Source organism: Populus euphratica, unplaced genomic scaffold (genome assembly GCF_000495115.2).
Source record: "Populus euphratica unplaced genomic scaffold, PopEup_1.0 scaffold10.1, whole genome shotgun sequence".
Classification (NCBI taxonomy): Eukaryota; Viridiplantae; Streptophyta; class Magnoliopsida; order Malpighiales; family Salicaceae; genus Populus; species Populus euphratica.
This window is the reverse complement of record NW_011499856.1, coordinates 1,951,545-1,973,097: the sequence shown is the minus strand read 5'-3', so window position 1 is coordinate 1,973,097 and position 21,553 is coordinate 1,951,545. Positions and strand designations below refer to the sequence as shown.

At 36.5% G+C, this 21,553-nt stretch overlaps 1 protein-coding gene and 1 pseudogene across 2 annotated transcripts; both read left to right on the top strand.

Moving 5' to 3' along the window:
- Positions 1 to 2,423: 2,423 nt before the first annotated feature.
- LOC105123406 (probable receptor-like protein kinase At1g67000) lies at positions 2,424 to 7,741 on the top strand (annotated as a pseudogene).
- Positions 7,742 to 17,712: 9,971 nt separating this feature from the next.
- Positions 17,713 to 21,420, top strand: LOC105123396 (probable receptor-like protein kinase At1g67000). 2 transcript variants are annotated; one of them, XM_011022974.1, is made up of 4 exons: positions 17,713 to 18,630; positions 19,415 to 19,447; positions 19,586 to 20,756; positions 21,177 to 21,420. In XM_011022974.1, the coding sequence occupies exons 1-3, from the start codon at positions 17,823 to 17,825 to the stop codon at positions 20,734 to 20,736; spliced, it is 1,992 nt and encodes a 663-aa protein (XP_011021276.1). In that variant the 5' UTR covers positions 17,713 to 17,822; the 3' UTR covers positions 20,737 to 20,756; positions 21,177 to 21,420. The 2 variants fall into 2 exon arrangements, with proteins under 2 accessions (XP_011021276.1, XP_011021275.1); XM_011022973.1 differs by having other exon boundaries at positions 19,586 to 21,420.
- Positions 21,421 to 21,553: the final 133 nt, after the last annotated feature.

The window sequence follows — 21,553 nt, the reverse complement described above, 5'->3', positions numbered from 1 at the left end:
TTTCTTCATTGGCTATAGAGATGAAGAATTTGGATTTCGGTTTTGGGATGATCAGAATAGAAAGATTATCAGAAGCAGGAACGTGATTTTTAATAAGAAAGTTTTTGTACAAAGATAGATCAAATGTAAAAACATATATGACTGATTCAAATACAAGTCCATGAAAATCTAAATTCATAAGATTAGAAGGGCTTCTTGATGTTAACGAGTATAACAAAAATCAACAACCTTTACAAAAAGATTCAAGCATTTGTACCCACTACTACACGGAAGATACAGAGCTAAGTGAACCTATTGTTTATGTTCACAGGTCTTTAAGGACTGCAAAGCCTCCACAACGGTTCATATTTTTACTGAATTATATTTTGTAGACAGATAGTGGTGAATCACAAACTTATAAAGAATCATTATAAGATAAAAACTCAAGCAAGTGGGAGTTAACTATGAAGGATGAGATGAATTCTTTATTGAAGAACAAGACTTGGGAGCTAAGCACACTACCTGAAGGAAAGAAAGCTTTGCAAAACAAGTGAATTTACAAAATAAAGATTGAGCATGATGAAAGCAAATGGTTCAAAGCAAGACTTGTTGTAAAAGGGTTTCAACAAAAAAAAAATATACTACTTTGAGATATTTTCTCTAGTTGTGAAGCATATAATAATCAGAGTTGTTCTGGGGATAATAGTTGTAAAAAATTTACATCTTGAACAACTAGATGAAAAAACAACATTTCTTCATGGTGACTTGGAGGAAGACATTTATATGCAACAACCAGAAGGGTTTGCAATACAAAGAAAGGAAAACCAAGTCTGCAAGCTAAAGAAAAGCCTATACAGTTTAAAGCAAGCTCCAAAACAGTGCTATAAGAAGTTTGACAATTTCATGTGCAGTTTGAGGTACATAAAATGCCAACCTGATCATTGTTGCTATGTCAAATATTTTAACAACTCTTACATCATTCTATTATTATATGTAAATGATGTGTTTATTATAGGATACAACATTAAATAGATTGACAAGTTGAAACAATAGTTGTCAAAACAGTTTGAAATGAAGGATCTAGAAGCTGCTAAACAAATACTTGGCATGAGAATCATCATTAACAAAGATAAAGGCATACTAAAGCTTTCACAAACAGAGTTTGTCAAGAAGGTTCTCGGCAGGTTTAATATGGATAATGCTAAACTAGTAGGTACACTACTAGAGAATCATTTCAAGCTCAACAAAGACCAGTCACCAAAAACTGAGGTAGAATGTGGACACATAGATAAGATTCTATACGCCTCAGTTATCGATTCTTTGATATATGTTATGGTCTGTACCAGACTAGACATTGTCCATGTAGTGAGAGTTGTAAGTCGATATATGAGCAATCCTGGAAAACAGCATTGAGATGCTGTAAAATGGATCATGAGATACTTAAAAGGTTCATCGGAAACTTGTTTTACCTTCATAGCTGGTGATTTGAAACTTGAAAGTTTTGTAGATGCTAATCTAGTAAGAGATATTGATAGCAGAAAGAGCATTACAAGATATATATACACTCTAGGAGGCATTGTCGTTTCTTGGAGTTCTACCTTGCAAAAGATCGTCACTCTTTCAACAACAAAAGCTGAATATGTTGCAGTATCAAAATCTGCAAAAGAGATAGTTTGGTTACAGAGTTTCCTAAAAGAATTGGACAAGATGAATGGAAAGGATATTGTATATAGCGATAGTCAGAGTGTAATCTTCCTTACTAAGAATCCAGCATTTCACTCCAGAACTAAACATATTCAAATCAAATATCACTTCATTCGACAATTGCTAGACGATGAGCAACTAACGCTAGAAAATATCTGTGAAAGTAAGAATCCAGCTGACATGTTAGCCAAATGAGTTACATTTGATATATTGAAGTTGTGTAAAACTTCTATTGGTTTTCAAGGATAAAAGATAATTTCATTGTTTGTCTTCAAGTTGGAGGTTGTTAGTAAAATGGAAACAAATAATATTCCACCTCCATCATATACCGGTGAAAATAACTAATCTCTTAATACAAGCACACACACACTTAATGAAGAGCTAAGCGTTGGAGAGAACAGAGCGAAAAAGATAGAGAGAGATTGAATGAGAGTGAGTTGAGTAGAGAAAAATATTTTCTTCTTCTTTTTATTTATATTGTTTTTTTATTAATTAATATAAACTAATTTCTTTGATTGATTAATATAAACCAATAACTTTGTATAATAAACAAATTGTTGAATCACATATATTGGTGTATTTAATTTCTGAAATTGCCCAACATGACCAACTATGTTCTGTTTGTTTTATGAGTGATGTACAGTACATAGACTTCGTTTGGCAGATGAAAGCGCGTGGTGGAGATTGTGGTGGAGATTACTGTGCATGACCTTTGAAATACACACACACCGAGAAGACTTTCAAGTCAACTAAGCATTCATTATTGTAAGTAGTGCATCTAGCTTCTGAAGTATTTATTTTCCTAATTTTGATGGCTATCATTTCGCTACTCTTTCTTTATCCTCTAAATTTCCCGGAACAACCACGCTCGCTTTACTAATTACACAATTCAATTTCTCCTGTACTGCTTCCACTTTGCCAAAATGAACTGCCCACTTTTTTCGCTATCTCCTTCCCCTTCGGTTTTTGTTATTGTATTGTTGCTCTTCGTTCAGGTTCCTTCATCTGTCGGCAATAGTGCCCTGTTCGCTGACTGTAGTAATAAGTTTGTGTGTGGGAATATTTCCGCGGATTTTCCTTTCTGGGGAACTGGCAGGCCGCCTGCCTGTGGCCTTCCTGAATTGGAGCTCAAGTGTGAGAATAATATCGCCAAGATGAAGATTAATCAGGTTGCGTATCGTGTTCTGGACATCAATCAGGATGATGGAATTCTCAGGATTGCAAGAGAGGACTCCTTGGTTGGATTCTGTCCGCCTCAATTCGTGAACAGCACCTTCAATCCGAAGGTTTTCGAGTCTGTTGAGGGTTACACAAATCTTACATTTATTTATGGTTGCATGGCTGCTCCTACAGCCATGCCTGTTCCTGGACTATTCACTTGCAAAATAAACGCGGTAAATAATCAAAGTGGTTATATCCAAGCGGGAGCTACTGGTCCTGGGGAATGCTATGGTAGTGTCTTTGTGCCAATTTCTATTACAGATTTGTCACCAGTCGTTATAATGCCAGATTTGGAACAAAGCTTGAAAGAAGGATTCGAAGTAAGATGGAAGGTCGATGGAGAGGCTTGCAGGGAATGTAACAGGTCTTCAGGAGTTTGTGGTATTGACTATGGCACTAATCAAACAACTTGTTATTGTCCAAATCAATCTAGTGGATCAAAAACATGTGCTATTCCTGGTTCGACTTCAAATCCTGATCCTGCTATTCCAGCTCCAGGTATGTACCTCAACTTCTCCTCAAATCAGTTCATGAACTCAAGTCACTGCTTGATGCTTCACTCACCATAGTTCCTTCCCTGTTTTATTCCTTTAATTTTATGTTAAGTATACTTGGAGTCTTGGACAGAATAAAAGAAATCTTTATCATGTATTATCAATATGATGCTGATGATCTCTTAGAACCACTTGAATAGTCCATTGGGGAGGCTCAAACTGCAGAACTAGACCATGGGAATAAGGGACAGCTTTCTGGTTAGGAAACGGTCACACCATGGTTAAATTGATGCTCATGTCGAGTTATCATACAACTAGTCGTAGGAAATCTTGATGGCATGTTCTGCAGAATTTTTTAACTGACAGAGAAAATTATATGTGATTTTTGTCAACTAATTGATCATAGCTAAGAATTTAACTTGTCTGCTTTAAGAATTGCCTAAATTATTATTCAATCCTTGTTTTATTAGAAAAATAATTAGCTAGCCCATCTGATTAAAAAAAAAAGACAATATTATATCCCTATGTTTTCATTTCCACGATATTCCTATGTGTTTGTTAATGGAATGTTGAGTTGTCACCAATTTTTTTTCCCAATGTCTCCTTTTGAATTAAAATAAATTTACTAGGTCGATTCTCTCAAGATGGGGTCAAATAAATTGAACTTGGTCAACCATTTTTGTTTTTTTTTTTTTTTAAAAAAAAAAACCCGGATATTATAACTATGAATTTCCCCATTTTTAACATGCATGTGATTGTTGCTTTCTGGAGAAATGCATATTCTTCGACGCTGGACCGGCAAAGTACCGGACAAAAATATACAATGATGAAGGATCTGTAAATTTTTATGCCAGTAGTTGTTAATTATAAAAACAAGTTTGATAGTTGGAGGGCTTGCAAGTTGTAATACTTATTAAATAGTTTCTTGGGATTGGATAAAAATGTTTTTGAATATATATATATATAAAAAAAAAACTCGTCCCATCAAAGCCACATCGAAGTGACATTGTTATTAGTGCGATTCGCCTTCTTTTTCTTAGTTTTTTTTTAATGTTTTTATTTATTTTTTTAAGTTCATCAATTATTATTAAGTTAATGATAAATTATTTTTTATAGTTTTTATCTTAAAATAAAATAAAGAATAAATTAATCATGAGTTCATAATCTTGATGACGGGTTTGAATCTTTTAATTTTTTTTCTTTATTAATTATATTATTTAATGTGAGATTTTTATTAAACTTTATTATTTAGTATTGAATTAATAATAAATTAATTTTTATATTTTTTATTATATAATAAAATAAAAATTAATTTAACTTTGTAGAATCCATAACTTATAAGATTGACAAGCTGACTAAATATAAAGAAAGATTGAATAAATTTTTTTTCAAGTTTAAATTATTATACCGAATTTAATAATAATACCAAAATTTTAAATAATTTAAATGTGCTTTTTAACGTTTCAAAAAATTTGTGGTTACCCCCGCAGCGCAAGGTGCGGATGGATAAACTAGTAGTAACCAAATTGAAGTAGCATAGGTTCATTTTTTAGCTTTACGTCTTATTTTGTATGTAAATTAAATCTTGCAATCTCATGTTAATATTTAAATTCTATGCTTTATAAAAAACAATGAGATTTTTATTTTTCAAGGATGTAATTCCATTATAAATGAAGAAAAGGGAGGAGAAATATATATTTTGACATTAAAATATAATACTGTCAACTTTAATGTAGTTTTTGTTTGAATGTACAAGGTTACATATTAATAATTCCACCTCTAAATAAATATATTGTGTCATATATATGCCATATAAATAAATCTAATAATTACATTTCCTATAAATACACAATTTTCACAATCTTCATTCCGACAACAAACGCCGTCCCAACACGAACAACTCCCTAACATTATTTGATGTCCTGTTACAGGATTTTCTTGGAGTCGTAGGAGACTACATATTGCTGCAGGTAAATATTATCGTAAGAAATCCAGTCTTCTCGTTTGATGATTTTGGTATTGATGATGATGCATCTTAAATTATAGGCATATCAGCATCTGTGGCAGCGATAATAACTTTTTCCGTAATTACAATATGTCTCAGTAGAAGAAAAGGTTCATTTAGTGCCGTCATAGCAATGACATTCAAGCCGAAGAATTCGCAGCATGTTGACAGTGTTGAAAAATTTATGATGGACTACCATTCTCGACAGTGTTGAAACATTTACGATGGACTACCATTCTCTTACTCCAAAGCGTTATTCATATTCAGATATCAAGAAAATGACCAGCTCATTCATCAGTATACTAGGTCAGGGGAGATTTGGTTATGTATACAAAGGAAAGTTACCGGACGGTCGTCTCGTGGCTGTAAAAGTCCTAAAAGAGTCTAAAGGTGATGGAGAAGAGTTCATGAATGAAGTTGCAAGCATCAGTAGAACTTCCCACGTGAATGTAGTTACACTTTTGGGTTTCTGCTACGAGAGGAATAAAAGAGCTTTGATAATTCATGCCCAATGAATCTTTAGATAGCTTTATATCTGATAAAGGATCCCCACATACAAACTTTCGTTTATAATGGAAAAAATTATATGAAATTGCAGTTGATATTGCTAGAGATTTGGAGTACTTGCATAGAGGTTGTTACACTCGGATTGTGGATTTTAACATAAAGTCTCACAACATTCTTCTAGATGACGAATTTTGTCCAAAGATCTCAGATTTTGGTCTCGCGAAGCTATGCCAAAGCAAAGTGAGTAAGATCTCAATGATAGATGCACGAGAGACTATTGGTTACATAGCACCTGAAGTATTCTGCAGATCTTTTGGAGGAGTAACTTACAAGTCTGATGTGTATAGTTATGGAATGATGGTTCTTGAAATGGTCGGACAAAGTAAAGACTTTGATATGGGATCGTTGGAAACCAACAAGATGTATTTCGCGGATTGGTTTTGTATGTATCTTGAACCGGGAAAGATTTCAACACTTCATGGAGGTACAACAGAAGAGGAAGAAGAGATTGTTGAAAAGATGATCTTAGTGGGTTTGTGGTGCATCCAAACCATTCCATCACCTAGACCATCAATGACAAAGATGGTAGAGATTTTTGAAGGCAGTCTTCAGTCTTTTCAAATTCCACCGAGACCTTCCTTTTCTTCTCCTAGAAGGTCCGCTCAAGAGCACACTTCCACTGTATCATCACTGCTTGGCGTGTTGTCGCAGGGAAATGAGGTAAACAAATTGCCTGATGATGAAAGTGACTTGTAACTGGAAACTGAAAACTTTATATTGCCTTATAAAATTAATAAAACCGGTATTTGTTCTTCATCTAGGTTGAACTATTTCTACTTTGATATAGCTCATGTACGAGAGGACACTCGCTCAGTGCCGGTAAGACAGACTACCCTCTCACCCTCTCTCTCTCTCTTTTTGTCAGTGATGTAAACCAATTCTAGTTTGTACTTGATGATCAATATGTGGGAAGTGTAGAATTGATCTGTTCCTGCTTGTCATTGTTTACAATTTCAAAGGGTAGACAAGACTCAGAGGTTGAGCTAATTATTACTTGTGGTTAATGTCATCAATGCTTCATTGCATTTTTCATAGTGAACTTCTATGTATTTCTTACTCGTATTCTTATTTTGCTTGAGCAGCTAAATTAAAATGGAATCGTCTAACTTCGAAAATTTACCAGAAAACTTCAGGAAACCGATCATAAATCTTCCACTCTTCATCAACAAGTTTCCCCTAGTCATTCCTGTGAAGAACTGGTGCCTGTGTATGTTGGTAGGAGCAAAGATGGAAGGTCTTCAAAGGCTTGTGAAGATCTTTCAGCTGTGTCTATAGGGTTCAGAAGGGGTCGTTCATGATGAAGGCAGTTCGAGCTGTCAGAATGAGCCAGCATCTCATAGCAGCCTATGACAGCAGTTGGAAGAATGGTTGGAAATGGAAGGCTTCTAATTTTCCTCCTAAGAAAACTACAGAGACCTTTAGGTTACCAAGCTGGTCATGAAATGAATATGAGATGCTCTAGGTTTTCTTCTAATAGTAGCTTGACCACTATGGAGCTTCTCACCCTAGAACAAACTACGTATTTAATAACCATTTTATAATACTAAGTGATGAGTGGCCTTTTAATGCCTGCTAGTTTAAGACTAAAAAAAGGTCAATTTGCTCTAACACCTGCAAATTGTCCCCTTAGTTTCTCTTTATCTGTGAAAATGCAATCCCAGCTCTTTGTTCATCATAATCATAACAATAGCCTTTGTCTTTGTTCATCTCTTACCCGTCACTGTTTATAGCTTCAAATTAATTTAGACAAGAAGACATGGAGTTTAAGCTTCATTATCACTCATGATCAATGCATATATCAGCAAGGATAATTTAGTTTTCACATGGCTTAATTCCTGTCATAGATCTGATATTCTGTTCTGCTGCATCTGTGCGAATCCTCACTTTTTTTCTGCCTCTACTGTAAATGCTGCATTTCTACAGTTAATCCGTCACCGCATATCTGCCATTCTGTTATCTCAAGGTTGTTTTTATGCAAGTTCGCAATTCTCTTCTGCAATAATCCGAGTCTTGTAATTTATGAAACTATAACCTTTTTTGCTATTTTTTTTTTTTAAATCAAAGAACTTCCTTAACGTGGTTGAAATTGTGTATTAGACCTGTCGAGAACTAATATGTAATGAACTCTTTCCATTAAAAATAAAAACTTTGTCAGGATTCCATGAATGATGTTTGGATAAATGAAAGAAACACAAGTAGTACCAAGAACAAATAGAAAAGGTTAGCTGTCAGGCTCAGCAGCTTTAGAAAAGAGAGTAATCCGCGTGTTTTTAGCAGTCATATCATTTAAGATGAGTAAAACCCAAGATAAAAAGAAAAAAGAAAAGGAGCAGCACAGAGTAGCATCAGTGGGAAAGGAAATACAGCAAAAACGTAAACAGTGAAGAATCAAGCAAGCCGACTTAGTTGCAGCAATAACAGGTTCTTAAGTAACTGCTTCATGTGTCAGCTAAATTTGGAGAACCAATTCATTAAGTTTTCCGTGTTTCGTGTCATTTGATAAGATGACACCAGAAAGAGACTTTTCTTTTTTTCCACCAGGAGTCATACCAAGTGGCTCTGATAGCGTCATCCATGCCACTAGCAGAATTGTACTATAATCAAGCCAATTCTTACATAAAAACTAACATTTTCTTGTTCTTCTTTTGACTGAATATTTAAGGATTGTTGACCTGAATTCTGATCAGGTGGCTGGTTTGAATCCATTGCTTGCACACAACGCCAATGTATGAGCTCTCACATTAAAATGTGTTTTTTTAAGTGAATTTGTGGAGATTTTTATTGTTTGATTCGTTGTTATCGTCCTACCACGAATTCCATCAATAAACTATCTGCTACGCTTGTAGTCAACAAAGGAAGGGTGATTTTTCCTTCCCATTAAATTGTTGAGCCAAGTTCTAGTATAGGAATGGCAAGACAGGAATCTGAGTTGTCAGAATGAATGAAAATAACATTTTGCTTTAATTCAGTAGACCAGTTTGAATTAAGCAACCGGTTAAATTAAATAATTTGATCAACTGATTTAGGAAACGATCAACCAGTTAAGTTGGTAGAACTATACTTACCGTTCAAATTATGACTTTCTTTAAGTAGTTTAATTTCTTCTTTATCTAGAACTTGAAACCTATAAATAGACTTGATATAGTCACATTTTTATAGACTTGATATAGTCACATTGATAATTATTTCTTAAAGAATAGATTTATAAAATGTCCACGTAAATATACTATCTATGTAAAGATAAAAGAGAGTGGTGATACTTTTATTATATATTTGTATGTGAATAACATAATCTTTATAGGAAATAATAGTCCAAAAATATTTGGAGACTTGAAGTAAGCAACGATCAAGAAGTTTGAAATAACATATACTAGTCTTATAACAAACTAGTTAAAACTTGAGATCAGGTAAGAAGAAAATAAAATATTTGTCAATCAAAAGAAGTTTGCAAAAGAGATTCTTAAGAAATTTAAAATGAAAAATTAAACAAAAGTGAATATTTCAATTGAATATGGAGTGAAGATGTTGAAGAATAAAGAAGAAGAGAAAATAAACTCTACAATATTCAAGAGACTAGTTGGGAGTTTGAAATACTTAACATGCACCCTTCTAGATATTCTCTTTGGAGTAGGATTTGTGAGCAAATTCATGGAGACATTAACTATAACACATTTCAAAGCATTTAAGAGAATCATTTAGTATATCAAAGGTACTATTGATTTTGGCTTGTTTTATAAATACGCTAACAACTTTGAACTTGTGAATTATAGTGATAGTGATTGGTTTGGAGATATGGATGATAAAAAAAGAACTACATGTTTTGTTTTCTATATGGGAAACAACATTCACATGGAATTCAAAAAAAAAATAATCTATAGTCACATTATCAAATTATGAAGCTAAAATTATAGGTACTACAACATATATTTGTCATTTTATATAGCTAAGAAGATTATTGAAAAAGTTGTGAATACCACTAGAAAAGCCTATGAAAATTTATGTAGATAACTAAACAGTCATTACTTTAGTTAAGAATCAGGTATTTCATAACAGAAATTAAGCATATTGACACAAAATTTTATTATTTATAAAATTGTATTATAAATAAAGAAGTTGAAGTTAAGTATATAAAGACTCAAGATCAAGCCATAGATATTAATACAAAGCTACTCAAATATTATATTTTTGTCAAAATAAGAATTATATTGAGTTATAAAGAAATCAAGTTTAAAAGGGAGGTTAAAAGTAAACTAGATTTCTAAAAAAAAAATAGTTAAAAAGGTTGACCACTAGGAAACCGATCAATTGGTTGGAATAAAGTAACTAGTTGAATTAAATGAATTGATCAACTGATTCAGAAAATAATTGAATAGTTAAGTCAACAAAACTATGTTTTCTATTTAGATTAGGATTTTATTAAGTAGTTTAATTCATTATTTATCTAGAATTTAACATCTATAAATAAACTTGTAATTATAAACATATTTAATAAATGTAAAAAGAAACTCATGACAAAAAAACACTTAATAAAATTATCTTTCTCAAAACTTCTTTTTATTATTTAGTTTTTCTTATTGCATTGATGCCCATAAATTTCTACCACACTAATTCTCTTTCAACACTCTAAACGATATCTTTACCTATTCGTAATCACCATAATCACAAGTTGCATGCCAATATGAATCTGGCTACCTGATGAGAGATATCTAAATTGAAGCAGTTCATTTGAATGTGAAAACATTCAGGGCATTACCCCTCCTTTCTGGGGAATGGACCACCCAGCATACTGTGGCCATCCAGGATTTCACCTTGATTAAGTGGTGATGCCCTATTTATGAAAATTTCAAAACTTGCTTTTCGAGTGCTTAAGCTCAATAACGTGTCACGTACTCTGAAGGTTGCTAGAACAGATTACATAAAAAATATGTCTTCTATCTTCCCTGTCAACTCCCTTTTAAATCCAAAAATTTTCAGTTATGCTCCAAAAACTATTAGAATATAACACTACTGTGGATGTCCAATAATTCCAAGTTAATTTTCTCAACTTAAAAATTTAAACATGTTTCAAGAAATTATTTTATATTACTTTGTAGCAACTTGAAGTTGTGTAATATAAAAACTACTTTTCCGATATCTAGATCTGCTCTTCAGTCTATGGAGATGAGGCCAGACATAGAAAGTTTGAATTTTGCTCTCGAACGAGGATTTAAGTTGCAGTGAGCTGCAAATGATTTCTTTTGTGATGAATATAAACATTTTGGCACTGGGCAATGTGGATACAATACCAACCCAAGTAAATTCACTTGTTATTGCCAAGATCGGCCTTATGCAAACACTTATGAGAAAGTATGTGCTTTCCCCATTATGTTTGTGATAGAACATTAATATTTTTTTAAAAAAAAAACACTACATTATGTTTGTGATAGAACATTAATATTTAAAAAAAAAAAACACTGGTCTTAAATGGTTATATTAGTGATCTTATAAAATTTTATGGCCCTAAATTGGTTAGACCATTTTCATACTTGCAAAATTTATAAACATTTATGCCATACCACTTATGTTTTCTCTGCAGTTTATGATTGACCAAACCATTATCATTTCTTACATTTTATATTTGTGGGAGAGAAACTTCAAGACTACTTCAACTTGATAACGTAAGACCCTTTTTGTTAACATGGTCTTGTATATTATTTGTGAATGAGAATAAAGTATTGGATGAGTTGTCCATAAAAAGCCTTTTATTAGAGCTCTAGGCGTGGGGACACGCCAACGAAAGCACACTGCCTAGAATTCGGCAGCAATGGACAACAGCAGCCTTACATAGACAGAGGCGAATTCGGCATGCAGCTTGCGATGGTCTATGCCAATCTTTGAGCTTGGAACTTAGCATGGACGTGGGGGCTTAGATAATAAACCTTCTAAGTCTGCGGTTGACATAGCAAAAACTAGCATTCTGGACTGCTAGGTAGATAGTCAGAATGTAGGTGAAGTGGCAGCTTCATGGGGGGAAAACGTGGATGAAGTGGCAGCATTATAAGGGCAAAACATGGGTAAAGTGGCAGCATAGTGGGGCCAGAATGTAGGAGCATAACTAGGATGCTCTCCAAGCTGCTGAGATCATGAGATCATAGGGAGAAAATGCCCCACTATGTCCTGAAAAATAAAAGATTATGGGTGAGCCTTGCAGCTCACATGTTTTGTTTATAAATAGGCTACCAAAGCCTTTGTTGTGGAGCATGCGATTTATGCTCATAACACACACACTTTTATTGTGTAATCCTTTGTTGATAAGATAAAGCAAGGTTGAGAGGTATTCTTGTAAAGTTCGGTGTGCATGCTTATGTTTGTTCTTTGTTTATGACGAGGCAATTGTGAAAACCTCTTTAGATGAGCGAAACACATAGTCATAGGAAACACGAGCGAAAATGGGAGGCAAGGTTGAGTCTAGTTGGAACTAGACTGCACGAGCGAAAATGGGAGGCAAGGCTGAGTCTAGTTGGAACTAGACTTCCACATTAAGTTGAAGTTCGTTGCGAAAAATTTAACCCCGTGACAATTGGTATCAAAACACGATTGATTCTAACATGCAGTAGAAGTCATGGAAGCTATTTGAGAACGACTTACGCGTCTTGAGACTTTGATAGGGTCGAATGAAGAAGGCAAAAAATGTTCTATTATTGATCGCTTGAGGGAAGCTATGGAAAGCGCTGAAAAGGCTGAGAGCTTGTACATTTCTCTTGTGGCAGAATTAAGTGAATGATTAGCAGCTGCCGAAGAGATGATTGCTATTCTGAAAAGAGCAGTGACAAACGCTCCTACTGGGGTAAGTACTTATAAACCTAAAGTGCTTAAACCGAAGTATTTTTGTGGGGTAAGGAGTTTCAAAGAACTTGAGAATTTCTTATGAGACATGGAGCAATACTTTAGCGTTGTGAAGATCGACGTGGCTGAACAAGTGGATCTTACAGTGATGTATCTCACGGGTGATGCGAAGCTTTGGTAGAGGACGAGAACCAAAGATGACTTAAGTGCTGGACGTCCAAATATTGAGACATGGGATCACCTCAAGCAGGAGCTGAAGGAGTGGTTCCTTTCGAACAACACATCTTAGATTGCGCGGGAGGAATTGAAAAGGCTCTAACATGGAAGGTCAATTCATGAGTATGTTAAATATTTTAGTTTTTTGATTCTCGACATCGAGAATATGTTCGAGGAGGACAGGTTGTTCAACTTCATGTCTGGATTACAAAGTTGGGCGTAAGCGGAACTAAAACGACAGAATGTAAAGGATATGTTCTCTGCTATTGCTGTTGCGGATAATTTGGTTGATTTCAAATCAATTACTAGACAAGGCTATACATCAGCCTCCTTCAAGTCTAAGGGAAGAAATAAGGAGGATAAGATGAAGAAGAAATCCAGTGGGGGTGCATCGAAGGCCACTGTCGTGGATAAGGGCAAGGCTAAGTTTATGGGTGCACAAGGTAAGAGTACAAAACCAAACTTTACTTGCTTCATTTGTAATGGTCCTCACTTTGCAAAGGAATGTCTAAAAAGGGAGAAATTGAATGCTATTCGGGCTGAAGATAGCGATGAGGATGAGGGGGTAGTTACCCATGTCAATCCTATACGTGTGATAAACTGCCTGGTAGCTGAATCAGGGGATACGAGCTACCAAAACCCGCCTTGTTGATCAAGACTTGGCGAGGATTGATGCACTGTGAAAAGGGAAGTCAGGGGCTACTGACAATCTGATGTATGTGAAGATTGGGATAAATGGCAAAGACGTGAATGCTATGTTGGATTCAGGTGCAACCCACACGTTTATGGCAAATCGGCTGGTGAAGGAACTTGGCTTGCGGCTGAGTGATAGTCATGCATCAATAAAGGCAGTAAACTCAAAGGCACAGAGAATTGCAGGGATGTCTTATGATGTGCCAATGATGCTGGATCAGTGAAGAGGTAAGCAGGATATGCTGGTCGTAAATCTTGACGATTACGATATTATTGTTGGTCTTGACTTCTTACAGAAAGCCAAGATTGTTTTGATGTCGTATCTCAATGGGGTCATGATTACGAGTGAGGGATGCCCATGTTTCGTCCCATGTTGTAACATCGTAGCTGCGAAAGTAGTGAAAGGGGGGAAAAGCTTGGTCTCGGCAACTGTTATTAATAAAGCATTGCGAAAAGGAGGGGAAGTGTTTCTTGCGACAATAGTAGACGAAAAGGCAGACTATGGTGGAGAGGTACCAAATGAAATTGCTAGCATGCTGCAACAATTCAAGGATGTGATGCCACCTCAGCTACCAAAAAAACTCCTACCTAGGAGGACTATCGAACATCAAATTGAGTTGGTGTCGGGGACAAAGCCATCATCTTAAGCCCCTTACCGGATGTTGCCAATGAAATTGGCAGAATTGAGGAAATAATTAGAAGAGTTAATTGACTCGGGATTTATCCGCCCTTTTAAGGCTTCATATGGTGCTTCGGTGTTGTTTCAAAAGAAGGCGGATGGAAGCCTTCGCATGTGTGTGGACTACCGAGCACTTAACAAAGTAACAACCAAAAACAAATATCTTATCCCTTTAATACAGGATTTGATGGACAAATTGTGTGGAGCCTCTATCTTTATGAAATTGGACTTGTGATCGGGGTATTGGAAAGTGCGGGTTACTAATGGTGACAGGTATAAAACTACTTATGTGATGAGGTATAGCTCATACGAGTTTTTAGTTATGTCATTCGGCCTAACAAATGCTCTAGCAACATTTTATAATCTAATGAATGATGTGCTATATGATTTCTTAGATAATTTCGTTATAGTCTACTTAGATGACATCGTAATCTATAGTAGAGGCATTGAAGATCATGTAACTCATCTCTGTAAAGTCTTAAGTTGATTGAGATAATATAAATTGTATGTGAAGAGGAAAAAGTATGAGTTTGCAAAAGCTGAAATTATGTTCTTAGGCCATTTGATTGGAGAAAGACAGGTGAAGATGGATCCATGGAAGATTTAAGCCATCATTGAATGGACAGCACCAAAATCTGTCCTGGAATTGAGGTCATTTTTGTGGCTTGCAAACTACTACATACGATTCATTGAGGACTATAACAAGAAGACAACTCCTCTCTGGGATCTTCTCAAAAAGAATCGGAGATGGGAATGGATGGTTGACTGCCAACAAGCTTTTAAGAAGCTGAAGACAGTGGTAGCATCAGCTCTAGTTTTAGGGCTGCCTGATTTTAAGAAGCCATTTAAAGTACATACTGATGCTTCGGATAGGGCCATTAAGGAAGTGCTTATATAAGAGGGGCATCCGATTGCTTTCGAGAGTCGAAAGCTAAATGATGCGGAACAGAATTACTTGACGCATGAGAAGGAGATGACGGCAAGAGTGCACTGCCTTGGCATTTGGAGAGTATATCTATTGGGGTCAAAATTTGTTCTCAAGACCGACAACGTTGCTAACACATTTTTTAGGACGTAGAAGAAATTGTTGTGAGAATTCTTGGCCAAATTCTTAGCCGAATATGATTTCGTATGGAAGCACAAACCAAGGAGCCACAATCAGGTTGCGGATGCACTTAGCAGACACGAGGTAATTGCTACTGTTCTTGCTATTGTTCAGGAGGAGTCAAACATGCTGGGTCGACTTCATCAATCAGCTAAGGAAGACACAGCGTATAAGAAAATGGTTGAGCTTGTACGAGAAGGGACAATACAGAGGTATTGGTTAGAACAAGACCAACTCTATGCAAGACGAGAAGGGACAATACAGAGGTATTGGCTAGAACAAGACCAACTCTATGCAAAGGGGGGTCAAATCTTCATGTCGAAGGGAGAGTTGCGGAAATATTTATTGACGGAGATTCATGATCCGTAGTGGACAGGACATCCAGGTAGAGAAAGGATGGTCACTCTCCTGTCACAGACTTATTATTGGCCGAAGATAGAGGACGATGTAGAACTTTACGTCAGGACTTGTCTAGTGTGCCAGCAAGACAAGACTGTACGGCAGCGAGAAACAGGCTTGTCACAGCCGTTGTCGATTCCAGAAAAGCCTTGGGTGTCAGTTTCGATGGACTTCATTGTTGGTTTTCCAAAGGTAGATGGCATGAACACGATCATGGTTATCATGGATAGATTCACCAAGTACGCGGTGTTTGTGGTTGCCCCTGCGGTGTGTACAGTCGAAGTGGTCGCTGAATTATTCTACCGCAATGTGGTGAAGTACTTTAGAGTGCCCTCAGACATTATAAGCGATCGGGATGTGCGATTCATGGGTAGATTCTAGACAGCGTTGTTCAACATGATGGGAACAAAGCTAAACTTTTCAATTGCCAACCATCCGTAGACCGATGGGTAGACGGAAAGGATAAATGCTTTGCTGGAGGAATATTTGAGACACTACGTGACAGCAATGTAGCGAAACTGGTTGGAGTTGCTGGATAGTGCGCAGTTTTGCTATAATCTTCAAAAATCCTCGGCAACGGAAGCAAGTCTGTTTAAGCTGGTTTTGGGAGCACAACCCCAAACTCCTGCCGAGATTGCAGTTTAGATATCTGGTGGGAAGAGTCCAGTGGTGTACAGGTTTGCGATGGAGTAGCAGGAGTTGTTTGAGCAAGCTCAAGATAGCTTGCTTAAGGCAAGGAAGAGGATGCTCAAATATGTCAATCAAAAGTAAAGGTTGCTGGAATTCAGTGTGGGCTACAAGGTGTTGCTCAAGTTAACTCTGTAAATTTGGAAGAAAATTATGGGGACGACGAAGCACCGAGGGTTGGTGCCAAGGTATGATGGACCTTTCAAAGTCATTGAAAAGGTAAGGGTTATCGCCTATAAGTTGAAGCTGCCCGAACGGCTGAAGCTGCATCCTACTTTTCACGTAAGTTACTTACGACCTTTTTATAAAGACATTGAGGATTTGAAAAGAAATAAGTGGCAACGAGCTCCTCCTATAATTCATAAACAATTTGACGATGGTATCGTCAAGATTATGGATCATCGTCGACTTGGCCAACATAAAAATAATCAGCGGACAGAATTCTTAGTAAAATGGAAGAAAAATGAGGAGGTTTCGTGGGAGAATGATACAAATTTGTGGCAATTTGAGGATCAAGTACAGAACTACCTCACGTCTATTCCGACGAGGACGTCAGACTCTTCTAATGGGGATGATTTGTTAAAGCTCTAGGCGAGAAGATGTGCCAACAAAAGCACACTGCCTAGAATTCGGCAGCAATGGACAGTGGCTGCCTTGCATAAACAGAGGCGAATTCAGCAGGCAGCGTGCGATGGTCTGTACGAGTCTTTGAGCTTGGGACTTAGCATGGACGTGGGGGCTTAGATAATGAACCTTCTAAATCTGCAATTGACGCTGCGAAAACTAGCATTTTGGACTGCCAGGTAGACATCCAGAATATGGGTGAAATGGCAGCATCATGGGGCAGAACGTGGGTGAAGTGGCAGCATAGTGGGGGCAGAACATGGGCGCATAACTGGGGTGCTCTCCAAGCTGTTGAGATCATGGGATCATGAGAAGAAAATGCTCTACTATGTCCTGAAAAATAGGGATCATAGGTGAGCCTTGCAGCTCATATTTTTTGTCTATAAATATGCTGCCAAAACCTTTACTGTGGAGCATGCGATTTATGTGCTTAACACATACACTTTTATTGTGTAATCTTTTGTTGATGAGATAAATAAAGATTAAGATGGTACTGGAAAAGAAGTCAAGACATCTGATTATCTCATGTTTATAAGAAATAAAACCTGGTTAGCTCCATCTGCTCTCTCAGGATTCAAGAGTTCTATACCTGCAGCCCCTTCCCTTCACCCGTAATCTCCAGAAATGCATCCACATCTCCTTCAAACCATCTCTTTACCTCTCACAGTAATTACCATCATCATTATTGCGATTCCAATTTCTCTATGTGAACCTGATGAGCGATATCTAGGCTGCAGCAAATCATTTGAGTGTGGAAACATTCAGAATATAACCTATCCTTTCTGGGGAGTGAATCGTCCTCAGTACTGTGGCTATCCAGGATTTCATCTTGATTGCAGTGGTGACGCCCCAGTGATTAAAATATCGGAAGTGGCCTACCAAGTCCTAGAGATCAAAAGCATGTCTCGAGTTCATCTCATTTCAACAGAGTACACAGACAACATTTGTTCTATCCCCCCTGTCAACTCCACTTTTGATTCCGACCGTTTCAGTTATGCTTCAAATACTAAGAATATAATGCTGTACTATGGATGTCCAACGATTCCAAGTCAATTTTTACCAACTTTAGGGCTATCCTATCAGTTCAGTTGCAACATAAGCAGAAATGATATGGTAGGTTACTATCTGACAAGGAACCTGAGCATGTCAGCCACTGGTAGCTTTGCTGCTAACATAAGCATTTACCTGGAGTCATGTAATCACAGCGTTCTCATTCCAGCATATGAATCCGCTGTTCGATCAATAGAGAGCCATCCAACTGCAGCAAATTTGACAAATGCTCTTCATCAGGGCTTTTGGTTGCAGTGGACTGCAAATGATTCCTTGTGTAACAAATGCAAATTTTCTGGTGGGCAGTGTGGATACAATACCGATACTAGTAAATTCACTTGCTATTGTCAAGACCAGCCTTATGCAACTACTTGCAAGAAAGGTATGTCGTGTTAACTTTATTTTTGTGAAAGAAGATTAACTGTCCTTATGTAGACAAAAATTGGCCCAAGCAAGATTTGTTGGATTTCTTTCCATTATCGCAAAATGGAGAAGTGATAATGCACTATTTTCATTTCCTCTATTTTGCTGGAAAGAAAATTCATAACAATTTCCTTATTCTTTATTTAATTAAGATGACCTTATATGATATGTGATTGCATGTAAAATATAGAACAAGTCTGTGCTTAAAATAAGGTTGCTTTCCCTTGCAAGTTTCCTATTTTTAACGAAGATAATTAATATTTAAGAGTTTTCATTGTTTTCGATTTCCATTTCCAGGGAAAGAGTACCTGACAAAAGCTTATTGAGCTAAGAAATTAATCGATTTGTTCTTGTTTTGGTCAATGGTTGGATTTTGCAACCAAAAGAGGTCTCTTGTTCACCTAACATTTTGGATAAGAGGGGTCCTTAATAAATTGACAAGACCAGATGACCCCGTTAAGATTCTACTTGGCACCTGAAATTTGATTCAAGAAGCTGAATTTTCATGTTTTAACGTCCTGCTGTAGCAGTAACAAGATACTTCTGCTCTGTCGAGCGTGACTGTAATTTGGCTAGGGAAAGTAAATGTATTTAATTCTGTCTTCTTGGGGCTACTGAGTGTTGATATGATTTGATATCTTGTCATAGATAGAAAAAGTTAACTAGACACTTCAAATATAAATCATGGGTAATTTCATGCTTACTATGTCAGGAAACTGAGTTATTTGTTGTTTGTTTTGCAGAGTCTTATAGATGGGAATATAAGCTTATTGAAGGTAGGAAAACCATCAAATACCCTTCTTTTCTCCAATCATTGCATGAATATTTAGTTACGACATGCTGTGAATATCTATGCCTCTTGTTGGCACATAACATACAACTCACATGAATCAACTGTGATACTCTTATTTCAGTTGTAATTTTGGCTATGTACACGATGATAGCAGTCACTATCATTGTGCTATGCTCTAGAAGAGGATTATCTAGAGGCCCGATGACTAGCTTTTGGAGGCAGAATGCTCAACATAATCTAAATATTGAAACGATCATTATGAACTCTCATTCTCTTACTCCAAAACGCTATACATATTCAGAAATTAAGAAAATGACCAACTCATTCGTGGATAAACTAGGTCAAGGTGGATTTGGAGGTGTATACAAAGGGAAGTTACCGGATGGCCGTCCTGTGGCAGTAAAAGTCCTGAAGAATTCCAAAGGTGATGGAGAAGAGTTTGTTAATGAAGTTGTGAGTATTAGTAGAACTTCCCACGTAAATATAGTTACCCTTTTGGGGTTTTGCTTTGAAAGGACTAAAAGAGCTTTGATCTATGAATATATGCCAAATGGATCTCTAGACAAGTTCATATATCGTCAGACCTCTCTTCATGGAAACCATAATTTACAATGGGAAAAATTATATGAAATTGCTGTCGGCATTGGTAGAGGTCTTGAGTACTTGCATAGAGGTTGTAACACTAGGATTGTTCATTTTGACATAAAACCTCACAACATTCTCTTAGACACAGATTTCTGTCCAAAAATATCTGATTTTGGTCTGGCAAAGCTATGCAAGAGAGAAGAAAGTATGGTTTCAATGACAGGTGCAAGAGGGACAGCTGGGTATATAGCTCCAGAAGTATTCTGCAAAACATTTGGAGGTGTTTCTTACAAGTCTGATGTGTATAGTTACGGGATGATGGTTCTTGAAATGGTTGGAGGAAAAAGAAACATTGATATCGGAGAATCTCGTAGTGAAATATTCCTTCCAGACTGTATGTATGAATCAGAAGAGGTGTCTAGTCTCCATGGTGTTATAACAGATGAAACAGAAGAGACGATAAAAAAGATGGTTACGGTGGGTTTGTGGTGTGTTCAAACCAATCCATTAGATAGACCATCAATGACGAAGGTGGTGGAGATGTTAGAAGGCAGTCTTCAATTCCTGCAAACTCCACCAAAGCCTTTCCTGTATTCTCAGACAACATCACTGGAAACGAAACTCACCGTATCGACCTCAGGAGCATGTGCATTGTCACAAAAGGAAAGTGAGCATGGTTGCCATTAGTTAAAGAAGCTTCATAACAGGTACCCTAATCATGTTGTAAACCATCACTTGATTTCCAATGATTAAGTCAATCATTATTGACTCTTGCTTAAAATTTAATATGCTGGAAGTGTGGGCTTGATCTGTCACTTTCTGGTCGACACTGATCCATGTAGAAAAGAAGAGATTTTAACGTTTTCTGCAAAAAATATTTTCCAGAATCCTTCAACATGATACTTTGGTTATATTTTTTTATCATTGTAAAGCTTGTTTGATGTACTTGTGATAGTATAATCTTATGCCCCTCCGTGTATCAAATTGAGAGTCCATAACATTTACATGTATTTTGCTGTTAATTACCCGATGCTACTGTAGTGGTCAGCAAGTTCACAGAAAATTCAAATTCAAGTTTATTTTCTTCATCATCTTTTTCTTACTGATTCTTGACTTTGCAAATTCAGATCCCTGATCCGTTGAAGCCTGAATTGACTCTGTCGGCTTTTTGCACTTGGTTTTCAGTAAATAGCAGCTTGGAGATGGCCATGTCCTTTATAACCTCAATGATTTTGAATTTTTTATCTGAATTTACTTTATAAGCTTTCTTGGATCATGGAAACCAATTGCAAAAAGCCAAGTGACTCTGCTGGCTTGCTTTTTACTCTTCTGGAGTCGTTACAAAAATCATCAAGGGAAAGTAGTACAACCTTTGGAGATGGCCATGTCCTTTCCAGTATTCCACGTACAAGAATGTTGTTGCTCTCGCTCTCTTACCATATCCTTACACGATAAATTTCTTTGTTAGAATTTGCTGCGCAGTATCTAAGAAGGGCTTGATCCA